The sequence below is a fragment of the Myxine glutinosa genome, chromosome 7 (assembly GCF_964187855.1).
Source record: "Myxine glutinosa chromosome 7, kmMyxGlut1.1, whole genome shotgun sequence".
In the NCBI taxonomy this organism is placed as follows: domain Eukaryota; kingdom Metazoa; phylum Chordata; class Myxini; order Myxiniformes; family Myxinidae; genus Myxine; species Myxine glutinosa.
Window position 1 is genome coordinate 32778251 of NC_136267.1, and position 12558 is coordinate 32790808.

A 12558-nucleotide genomic window follows, 5' to 3' on the forward strand; every position below is an offset into this window, starting at 1 on the left:
GGAGTGCGGGGAGCCTGTGTCGCCGGGTATTCTCAGCAAGGTTCCGGAGGATCCAGACCTTGAGAACCCGGGTTGGAGCGAAAGCCGCCCGCCATTCTGGCCACGCGAGCACCCTGCAGGGAACAGGCTTTCGTCGTGTCGGCTGGGCATTATTCCCTGGTGGATTGCCGGGAACGGCCGTGCCAGAGAGGGGCACGTGCGAATTCTACGGAGGCTCGCGGGTTGAACCGCAACGTGTACATCGGAGCGCATCTTTGTGAGGTTCCTCTCCACCGCTGTGTTGCTGGGGGGCTGAGCACGTGAGCTCGGGGTCGTCTCGCTCGTCGACGCCTCAATTGACCATCGGGCCTCGACTCCCCGATCGCGGGAGCGCACAGAGACATTGGGACTTCGCCTTGGAGTGGAGCAGAGACATTGGGGGAGGTGCCGTGAGTGTGGGGTTGAGGGGCTTGATAAGGATATTATCGTAGGATTTGAAAGTGTGTGATTGCCCCATTGCTGTATGGCTCTTTGTGTGGGATTTATAATCTATTATGGTTTGCTTATAACCGGGTGGGGTTGCATCATTTGACTCGACTGTTTCATTTGTTGGTTCCAGTGAGGGATAAAAACATCTTTCTGCCGGGGACCCTCTCGGGGTCTGGAGGTCCACCGAGCCCAGGGGTAAGGCGGGGGGGGGGGGGGGGGACGGGACCCCGTAACATAACTCAAAAGGTGCCTGAGAGATTGCCCAGAAGAGAAAGGAAATATATAAGGACTTAATTAATCGATAATAATAAAGTAACTAATCAATTATTTGATTAATCAAAAAACAAAAAAACGATTGTGCCCAAATTTCAGCTTCCTAGCTCAAATGATGGCTGAGATATCGCCCAGACAAACAAACAAACAACCAAGAAAACAAGAAAACAAACAAACAAACAACCAGAGTGAAAACTGAGTACTCCCTTTCAGCGTGTGTCATTGCCGAGCCCCCTTCGGTGCCCGGCAATGCCGTTATGCAGCGCCTGGAGATGGCATAGGAAAGGAGCGGTGTACAACAAGTCCAGATACATTCAAAGTACACCGCCCCCATGCCAAATAATTAAATATCCTCCAGCGTGGCATTGCCGGAGTACCTCTGGCGCCCGGCAATACCGCCGTGCAGCTCATCGCCACTGTATTTGGAGGGAGAGGTGCACAATAATTGATTGATTAATTGCATAATTAAAATCAATAAACGATTGTCATAAACTATTTTCTTAATCAATTAGCTAATAGCATAACTAAACCACTAGTGCTTCATCCGAAGATGTAACTTTTAGAAATTTAATTAAATAAGTCACCAACACAAAAAAAATTAAAAAAATTATTAATCAATAAATAATTGATCGATCAATTGATGAATCAATAAATCAAAAATACCCTTTGCAGCCAAAATCACTTGGTCATTGTCATGTCCAAATATCAGCTTCCTAGCTCAAAAGGTGCCTGTAGTACAGTGGATAAGCTCTCATATTTTAACAAATTGTGCATTTTTTGAGAAAAGCATGAAATTTCTAGCATAGTTAGTATATACCATAAGGTTTATTTTCAGATGTGGAGGGAAGTCAGATTTGACCTCTGAGGACCGTGAGAGGTCAAATCCAAAATGGCCGCCAGTCCACCGGGTCTAATGTTCAAACGCGCTTATCGGTGTCATTTCCAAATAAATTGGGGATGCCCATTCATTTGGTGATACTTTTGAGATCGCCAGAACTCAAGGACATGCATTTAGGTCACGGTCAAGGTCAAATTACGTTAAATATCTATTTTTATGATACTGCAGTTGGAACTGCTATTGGAAAAAGTTCATTTGAACTTTTAAAACTTTATTTTTTTCAGGTACAGGGAGGGATAGGTACAGGACACCCAAAGTCCAGAAATGATGAAAAAAAGTGTTTACACTGCAAGGAATGATGCAATAACCTCTGAAAAAATAACTGTAGTTAACCAAGTACGTCCACCAAAGCTTACATGAAATCAAGTGCAATGATGAAAATTGGTAATGATCAAAATCTAACAGTCTCCAGAACAGAAGCACAGTGCAGTGCACTTGAGTGCAGCTTTGGCACTTGCAGTGTCCAGTGCACCCTTTCTTGCAGCCACAGTGGATCGATTTTGGCACGATTTTGATGCTTCAGGGAGAGTGCTCCAAAGAGGCTGCCACCCAGTTGTCTCCTTTGTCCAGCCCCAGTCAGGTGGGTCTGGCATCTCTGGATCCATGACCAATGCCTGGTTCCAACAGTTGGCCTGGTAGCAAGTGCGCTTGATGTGCTGCTTGAGTGCTGCCTGGGTTGGAGGAATGTTCTCTAGAGTTCTACACTTCTGTGTGAAGAGCTGTTTCCTGGCATCATTCACTTCCGTGCTCTCACTGGTTCGGTCGTACATCAGCACCACAAATCGCTCCAGCAGTAACATTGAGCCTTCACTGACCTCACTTGGCATGCCTAGGAGTTCATTGAAAGCATCATTCACCTCTAAGAAAGACTTCCAAGTTTCCCAGGCAGTCTTCTTTCCTCTGCCAGCGAATGCAGATACACTATCACACCCGGTGAAAGCGTGAAAGATTGGGAGAGTCAGACACTGTGTTGGATTCAATGTGGCAACCATTTCGTGAACAGCTATGTACCGAAAGCTTGACCCGACACCAAAGGCAACCCACAGCTCATCAGGAGCATCCCCAATTTAGTTGGAAATGACACCTATAATGTTTTTCTACACTATTTGGTTCCAAAATTAAGCGCGTTTGAACATTAGACTCGGTGGACTTGCGGCCATTTTGGATTTGACCTCTCACGGTACTCAGAGGTCAAATCTGACTTCCCTCCACATCTGAAAATAAACCTTATGGTATGCACTAACTATGTTAGAAATTTCATGCTTTTCTCATAAAATGCACAATTTTTGTTGTTATCCGCTGTACTACTGAGATATTGCCCAGAAGAGAAAGGAAATAAATAAGTCCTTAATTAAGTACTCAAGTAATCGATATTAATTAAGTAACTCATCAATAAATTGATTAATCAAAAAACAAAAAATACTGTTTTTGACAAAGTACTTCCTCACTATTGTGCCCAAATTTCAGCTTCCTAGCTCAAAGGATGGCTGAGATATCGGCAGGACAGAAGTTACAGATTCGGATGAAATGGTGGTGGTTTATGTGTTCCATTAGCCAATTGATTAATTAATTAATTTCTTTATGATTATTATTTATTTATTTTCATTATTAATCTTTTTTTATTTTCTTTCTCATCTGGGCAATATCTCAGGCACCTTTTGAGCTCGGAAGCTAATATTTGGACATGACAGTGACCAAGTGATTTGGCGATAAAGGATATTTTTGATTTATTGATTTGCCCTAATTTCAGCTTCCGAGCTCAGATGATGGCTGAGATATCGCCCGGACAAACAAACAAGAAAACAAACAAGAAAACAAACAAACAAACAACCGGAGTAAAAACTGAGTACTCCCTTTCAGCATGGTCATGCAGCGCCTGGAGATGACATAGGAAAAGAGCGGTGTACAAAAAACAACAACGTTGTTTGGTTAAACATGCTTGAATTTACATCATCAGGGGTTCCTTATCAATTGTTTCATTGGAGTGCTCGCTTGAGTGCGCAATCCACTTGGTGAGTGCTCCATAAGCTGATTGGTAATGGAACAAACACAATACAGCATCATAAGCTACATATCGTTTTTGGCCCTTTATATCAATGGTGAAGATCACTGAAAAAATTCTCAGATCTGGATTCGGATCTGGATCTTCACCAAAATTTCACTGATTCTTCCTTGTCACACACTTAACCTCTTTGCCAAGTTTAGGCTGAATCCATCCACAACTTTTTGAGACATCGTCTTACATATAGTTTTTAGCCCGATCTCAATGGTGAAGAATCAGTTTTAAAATCCTAGTATTCGGATGCAGATCTTTACCAAAATCTAGTCATTTCATCCTTGTCAAACTCCCAACCTGTCCACCAAGTTTCATACAAGTCTATCCACAACTTTTTGAGATATCCTGCTCACAGTCCTCCTTTAAAAATGTTCTGTACAATTTATACAGAACTCAATAGATTTTTTATGGAACCCATGGATTCTATAGCACTTTGGGGAGAGGTCGGTTGTTCCATAGAATTTATTAGATTCATTTAAATTTTCATATAACTTTGCAGATATGACAGAGAGACAGACAGACAGATAGACAGACAGACACACAGACGAAAAATCACTCAGAGCGACACTTGGCAAAAGAGAACAAAGTAGAATGGCACTCAGTAGAGAATACTTTTGGCCTCACAAATGATCGGTGATTGAATTATGTGACCTGATATGCAAATCGCCTTCAACTTTTAAGTTAATCAGATGAAAATTGACAATTTTAGAAACTTGGCCTAGGTTGACCTTATGGCCAATGTTGACCTCAAATATAATTAATTGGTGGTTGAATTCAGTTCGCTGATATGTAATTCTTGTTCAGATTTCAAGTCAATTGGATGAAAATTGAGGATTTTAGAAATTTGAAATGGTTGTTGACCATTGGCCTATGTTCATCTTTTGGCCTATGTTGATCTCAAAAATAGTTGGTGGTTGAATTCAGTCAGTTACAGTCAGTCAGTCAGTTACCCCTCCTCCTCAAAGCGTCCTCCCCGCTTCTTCCCCCTTCCAACTTTCACCTACATCTCCCCCAACCTTCTGCCTCGCTCTTCCCCCTCCTCAAATAACACCTCACTGTGCCTCACCCAATCACCATCAAACCTTTTGTCCGCCCCATTCTTCCCTTTCTCCGAGCTATTCTGAAATCTCTGACACACCTTCAACAGCTCTCCCTACCTCTTCCTCATCATACCCTACCCCTCCCCCCCCCTGTTCTGTATCCGATGCTCCCCCTTCCTCTTCATTAACGGTATGGACCTCAAACATCTGGGGCCTTCGCCCAAACTTGACTGATCTCTCCATACAGGTTGCTTCTGACAAACCAGATGTGATCTGCGAAACAGAAACTTTCCTCCTTCATGATGTCTCTGATTCCTTGGTATCTCTCCCAGGTTACTCCCTCCTCCGGTATGATAGACCTGAGCCTCGTCCTGGAGGTGGGGTTGCTATCTTTATAAAAAACTCTCTTCCTCACTCGCCCTCCACTGCCCTCTCTCCACCTCACCCCCAGGAATACCTTTGGCTACGGCTTCCCCTTCGCTCCCACCTTTTGTTCATATGTGTGTTGTACCGTCCACCAAACAGTGATGACTCCATCTACATCTCGCTATCTGATAATATGGACAAACTTCTATCGACCCATCCTAACTCTCTCTTCCTCATATGTGGTGATTTCAATTGTCACCATGCCAGTTGGCTGGGTGTGGGTACCTCTCTCACCAGCCATGGCTCTTCAGCAAAGGACTTCTACGACTCACTAGGACTGACACAATCTGTGAATTTCCCGACCCGGGTCTCAGTCAACAGAGCATCTTCTCTTCTGGACTTAATTATGACTAACTTCCCTGAAAATGTCTGCTGCTCTTCTTCTGCTCCAGAAGATCATGTGCTTGATCTGATCATGTGCTTGTTAAAGTGGACATCTCTCTGACCATTCTCAGAGAGCCTCCTCAGCATCGACGAGTCTGGCATTTCACTCAGTCCAACTGGCACGGTCTTCAAGCAGCCATCAATCATCTGGACTGGTCTCCCAGCTCTACCGCCTCTGACATCAACTCATCCTGGGAATTCTTCCAAAGTAAATTGCTCTCTCTCATGCACAGATTTATACCATCTCGTCTTCAGTTGTCATACCCTTCCTCCCGTCCATGGTACACGGAATCTTGTGGTGAGGCTGTTGCCCAGAAACAACTTGCTTTCGTCAACAGATCCAGGCCAAACTTTGCAGGCAGAATCGCATCCCCATGACGAACAAAAAAGTCAGCGAGCATGACGTCATGCGTCACATGGTTTCAGAGTTATGAACTTTTTAAGCATGAACCTTTAAAACCGAGCCCCTCCCTCATTTTTGATCCAATCGAGGAGAAACTTCACATATCTGTTCAGCACTAAAATTGCCTTTTGGAATTTGCGATAGGGCACGTGGTTTGGCAGATATCGTTAATTAAACGAAATTTTTTTTTTTTTTAATGGATATCTCTTGAATCGCTAGTGCCTCAGACCGTGAGTTGGAAATAATTTATATAATTCACACAGTGCAATACGTGCAGGCCGCTCCACGGAGCGACCTTGCGGGCTTATCAACGAGGCGAGGCGTGACACACGTGTCTCAGCATACCTCAGATCAAGTTTGAAAACCAGCATCAACCGTGCATAAATTTGTATATTCGATCATTTTTGACAAAGTTATGGCACTTTGAACTTTGGTAGGGGACATGTATTGCAGCGCAAGACTCAGAATGCTTGTTCTTCCTCATATGCCTCATCTTCGAATATCTCTCCATTGTGTTCTTCAGCACTGCGATTGTGTATTTCCCCCTCCTCCTGTTGTTCGTTTTGTTCTGTTAGATCCATTTTATGTTCTAGCTCTTCCATGAGCCTTGACTTTGTTTACAAATAAATGATTAAAGTGCTGTAATTGGGTGGAGCAAAATTCAGCAGACAGTCAATGAAGCACTAGATATGAGGTTTGCAAGTGAGTAAACTGGAGTAGCTCAAAGTTTGAGAACTAACCTTATGGCATCAGTGTAAGTGATATGATGAGCAGGACATTTCACAGAAATCTCAGGAAGCCAAAGACCTTTGACACTGGTATGTATGCCACCTCGATTGATCAGCCATGCTTTACAACCTAAAATTGAGAAAAAGACTTTTAAAAAGACACATAGAGAGATTTATCATGAGTTGACTTAAAATACAAAATTTCAAGAACTACAGTGTGACAAATACAAGATCACAACCAACTCTAGGTCTTGTACATGAAGGCAAAAGCTCAGAAAGGTCAATGCATCAGCCTGAGAAAGTGTTCTTCATCCATAATAACAAAGGCCAGGTGTATTGAGATCTTAAATGCTCTCCCAGAGGGAAGTGGGCAGCAGTGATACAGGCCGGCATCAGACCAGGAGATTGAATGACGGCATTTTAAGCTGCAAGTGCACGTGGTCTGTGTTTATAGGAAAGCAAACCCATAAATGACTTACAAAGTATGACTCAAAGTTTCACCAAGCACATATTCATTTCTGCTAAGCAATAACCATGGATTAAGGAAATGAAATCCCCAAAAGAGCAAACAGCAATGTAAGTTTGCAGCAATAAGGAAGCTAACTCTCAAGTGAGTCTACCCAAAGTACACCAATTGCCCTTTGGAATTTCCTATTTTAGCAAATATGATTGCAGCATCTTATTCAGTGTAAATGTATACGATTCAAAAACAGCTTAATTGGCCTTGATGTTGAATGTCTAATTTTAGGTTAATATACGCCTGCTGGGTCGAGATTCAAACCCAAGCTGGACAGCTGAGAGATGAATTTGTGCACCTCTAGGCCATCCTGCCAGCCCGAGTCTGACGTACATCATAAAAAGTGTATAAGCTGTAAGAAAAATAAATTGAACCAACAAAGAAACAGGGATGATTGAGTCAGCTCTAGAATAATTTATGTTCAAACAAGCATTCTGAGTATTGCGCTGCAATACATGTCCCCTGCCGGCAGTCTGTCGTCCGGAAAACTGTTGGGGAAATTACCAAGGGTTATTTCCCCACAGGTTCTGAATCGTTCCCAATCGCTAATTACCTCAGGACGGGCTCACCTGTGATTCGCACTCGGGACTTCGATTTATACACCTTGCAGACAGGTCAGCAGAAGCACGAGAAAATAAGTTGTTGATAAAGAACCTTTCAAGTCGCTAAATATCAGTAATTTATTATATTTTCCGGTTCACGATCAATGATCGATGTGTATATATATATGTTGCTCGGCTTGGCTCCGCCCCTCCCGAAAGCGCACGCTGTGTCGCGCTGTTGACGTTCGCGAGACTAGGCTGAGGGCGCGCGGTGCGGCTTGAGGAGAACTCTAGAATAAACAAGAGATATCCATTTTTTAAAAAAATGTTCGTTTAATTAACGATATCTGCCAAACCACGTGCCCTATCGCAAATTCCAAAAGGACATTTTAGTAGACTGATATGCTGAACAGATCTGTGAAGTTTCCCCTCGATTGGATCAAAAATGAGGGAGGGGCTCGGTTTTAAAGGTTCATGCTTAAAAACGTCATAACTCGGAAACCATGTGACACATGACGTCATGCTCGCTGACTTTTTTGTTCGTCATGGGTATGCGATTCTGCCTGCAAAGTTTGGCCTCGATCTGTCCAGCCGTTGCAGAGAAAAAGGGGTTTTCGTGTTTTCACGAAAAACAATATGGCGGCCGAACCACGTGACATGTGACGTTATAATTACCATTAAAATATTCTGCAGACCGAGTCCCTTATATGGTGAAAATTTGATCTCAATCGGTCCAATTATTGCAGAGAAAATCTTTTTTAAAGGAAATTAAAACTTAAAATGCCACTGAGTTAAGGATCATCAGAATGATCAGAATTCCCAAATTTCAAAGTGCCATAACTTTGTCAAAAATGACCGAAACGTCGTGAAGTTCGAACTTGATCTGTAACTTATCATGAGGAAACCATGCACCAAGTTTGAAATCATTAGCATTAAGAGTTTAGAAAAAAAATTCCGGAAAACTGTTCTTTGCGTGACGGACTGACGGACTGACGGACTGACGGACTGACGGACTGACAGACTGACGGACGGAGGGGCGGCGTGCAAACCCATAGTCCCCTCCGGTGTACACCGGTATGGGACTAATAAAATATCAATCCAGTGTTGTGCAATATGGATCAGCCATCTCTACCATCTGAACTGTGACATAATGTGGAAATGACGTCACTTTTCAACAAACGAGATTCAACAGTCAAAATACTGGGATCATGATCATTGTCTGAAAACCATCAAAAGCAAGAAATCATGGGTCAACTGTAATTAGTCCCCTACCGGTGTACACCGGAGGGGACTATAGGTTTGCACTCCGTCCCTCCGTCTGTCAGTCTGTCAGTCTGTCAGTCTGTCAGTCTGTCAGTCCGTCACGCAAAAACAGTTTTCCGGACTTTTTTTCTAAACTCTTAATGCCAATGATTTCAAACTTGGTACATGGTTTCCTCATGATAAGTTACAGATCAAATTCGAACTTCACGACATTTCGATCATATTTGACAAAGTTATGGCACTTTGAACTTTGGTAATTTCCCCAACAGTTTTCCGGACGACAGACTGCCGGTAGGGGACATGTATTGCAGCGCAATGCTCAGAATGCTCGTTTGTAAGAGGGGGAAAGGTGGGGTTGAGAGAGGGAGGAATTAGAAAAAAACAAGAATAAATACATTCAAAGTACACCTCCCCATGGCAAATAAATAAATAACACATCGTCCAGTGTGCAGCATTACCAGGCAACCTTCGATGCCCAGCGATGCCGCTGTGCAGCACATAGAAACGATATTGGGAGGTACAATTATTGATGAATTGCATAATTAAAATCAATAAATAATGGTCGTAAAATAGTTAATTTATTAATCAGTTGGCTAATGGCGTACCCAAACTACCAGTATTTCAACCGAAGCTATAACTTTTTGAAAAATAATTAAATAATGAATTAATCGAAAACATAAGTTATTATTTGATTAATCGATTTATCAATAAATAAATTAATCGATTAATTGGTTAATCAAATCAAAAATATCCTTTACAGCCAAATCACTTGGTCACTGTAGTGTCCAAATATCAGCTTCATAGCTCAAAAGGTGCTTAAGATATTGCCCAGAGGAGAAAGTAAAACATAAGTACTTAATAAATCGATAATAATTAAGTAATTAATTGATTAATAAAAAAATAAAAATATATACTGTTTTTTTCCAAAGCACGTGCTCACTATTATGCCCGAATGTCAGCTTCCTATCTCAAAGGATGGCTGAGATATCACCCGGACAAACAAACAAACAAGAAAACAAGAAAGAAAACAAGAAACAAGAGTGTAAACTGAGTACTCCCTTTCAGCGCGTGTCATCACCGGCCCCCCTTCGGTGCCCGGCGATGACATCATGCAGTGCCAGGAGATTGAATAGGAAAGGAACGGTTTACAATTATCAGAGAAAGAGGAGAGCAGGTATGGAAGAAAGAGGGCCAGGAGATTGGAATTCCAGTATTTTGATATCCATGTTATTTAGAAGACCCCTCAGGGTAACTTGGGATCTACAATTATATATTTATAAACTCTCCAGAAGGCAGAAATTGCCAAAACATATAAGTGAATGCAGAAATTTTTGGTACATCTTAGGGTGTGCACATATTGTGTGCAAGAAGGTGAGGGAAAGGGGGAATTTGGAAGGAACCGATGGAGGGGACGTTCCAGTAAGGGCCATAGTTGACCTACAAAGTAAAACGGAAATGCAAATGAAGGAAAGGTAAAGGGAATCGAGCTGATGGAAAGTTGTAATCACGTTCTTGGCAAGTTGGTAGGTTAATCAGGCCACCCATGCACGCGCGAGTCAGATCTGGTGCGCTGGTGCCCCGCATGCAATCAAAGTTGACTTTTTCTCCCTCAGGTATTTGATGGACGAAGGAATTGTTGATGTACTGCATTCAGGGAAGATGCAGGAAAATATGCTTTCCTTTATCTCAATATTCCTTGAATTTCCTGATTATAGCCCGTACATTACAGAAGTCAAACATTTGAAAGTAAGACATGAATTTAAAATGGATATAACCTGCATTGTGGAGTTATGTTGGATGTTATTTTTGCCTATTGTATAATGCAAAAAGACGTATTGAAGTCACAGAATTCCAATCACTTCAGATACAATTGGATTCAAACAAACATTCCTGGTCGTGCTTTGCTGATCTGGCTGCAAAATCTGCTTATGTTGTTCCCAAACAAGATTGTAGCATCGTCTACGACATTCACTCTCCTGCACCATTCCCCCCCAGACCCAGTGCCATAGAATACTAGACTTTGGCGAACATAACAATAGGCGCCATGTTGTTACCCAACTGTTCACGTGCAGTGTAGCGTTAATCACGTGCTATTGGAATGTAACTTTGAGACTTTTAGACCTTTATAGACCTTTTACTTTAGACCCTTTAAACCCTCAGACCCTTTCGACCTTTACAAACCTTTGAATTTACACCCATCAGACATCCAAACCCCTTGGAGCTTGCAGACTTTTGGCTCCAGACCCTCAGACCTTAGACATTTTAGATACTTAAGACCCTTTGAGCTTTAACTTTAGACCGTTAAGACCCAATTAGACCCTCGAGACCCCATTAGGTCATAAAACCCTGAAGACACTTTAGACCCTTTAACCCCTCAAGACCCTTAAGATACTTTTGACCCTCAAGACACCATTAGACCCTCAACACCTGTGCTATGACCCAATTTTTTTTAAAATAACTTAAGATTAACTCTTTGAATGCACCAGGTATTCCAAGTCACAAATAAAGTTTCTTATATCTCAGCTTGACTTGACTGAAACAAAACATCATCGCTTTTCTCCAGTAGTAATATTGCTTTCATGCATGTAATGTATGATCCACTCATTTTTCCGTGTGGTCCCATATATGTAATAATATGTCATGTTACATGACACATGCATGTAATGTATGATCCACTCATGATTCTGTGTGGTCCCATATATGTAATATGTAATGTTACATGACATATGCATGTAATGTATGATCCAGTCATGATGATTCCGTGAGGTCCCATGTCTTACTATAATTCACCAAATGTCTGTCTGTCCGGTCGAAGGTACCGCAAAAACGGCTCAACCGATCGCAGCGATATTTTGGGTGGGTATTCCTGGGACCCCTGGGAGTAAAATAGGCTTTATTGTTTTTCCAATTTTTCCAAGTTTTCCAATTTTCCAATTTTCCAGTTTTTCCAAACATGATGGAATAATATTTACCGATATGAACAGTGATGTGGCTTTTATTGAAATTCTACAAAAACTGTTTAGATTTTGATGACGATCAAATCTGCCGAGAATGCGGAAGTGGACAGAAGACGGCAATGCGTGGGTTTCATAATATCCAAATACAACCGTCATTCAATCGTAATGTTACATCGTTTAACGTTAATCGTGTTAATCGTTTTGTTAAAGTATCAATTGATGATTGGAATTGAGTGAATACAATTACGATTTTGAATTCGTAATTGTATTCACCCAACCATACGGAACTTCACATCAGGATTTAAATATTTGTTTATGTCACGAATGTTGTTAAAAGTTTATTTTTTATAATAATGTTATTTCATTTGTGATTGTAGTTATGCTGTTTGGAATGAAAAAAGAGATATCGAGTTCAAGTGAATGACGAAATGCCGTGATGGTTTCTACTTTCTAAACGTGAATTCTAGCATCGCCATATGCAGATTCGCCATTGCCTGGGTATGGAACAAACGTACCCGTTTGGTTGTCAACGGGTACATTTTTCATAGAAGTCCTTCACGAACTTGCTGTCCATGTCTGACGTGCGACTGAAGGTGCTACAGG

General features: G+C 41.8%; 1 protein-coding gene across 2 annotated transcripts in view; it reads right to left on the bottom strand.

Annotated features, from left to right (window-relative positions):
* LOC137431100 (uncharacterized) overlaps positions 1–12558 on the bottom strand; it is a 172319-nt gene that overhangs the window by 57380 nt on the left and 102381 nt on the right. For both annotated transcript variants that reach the window (XM_078781398.1, XM_068122007.2), the window contains exons 14-15: positions 10507–10642; positions 6689–6806 (exon numbers count right to left, since the gene is read on the bottom strand). In XM_078781398.1, the coding sequence (XP_078637524.1) occupies positions 6689–6806; positions 10507–10642 (254 nt within the window). The remainder of the gene's footprint in view (positions 1–6688; positions 6807–10506; positions 10643–12558) is intronic.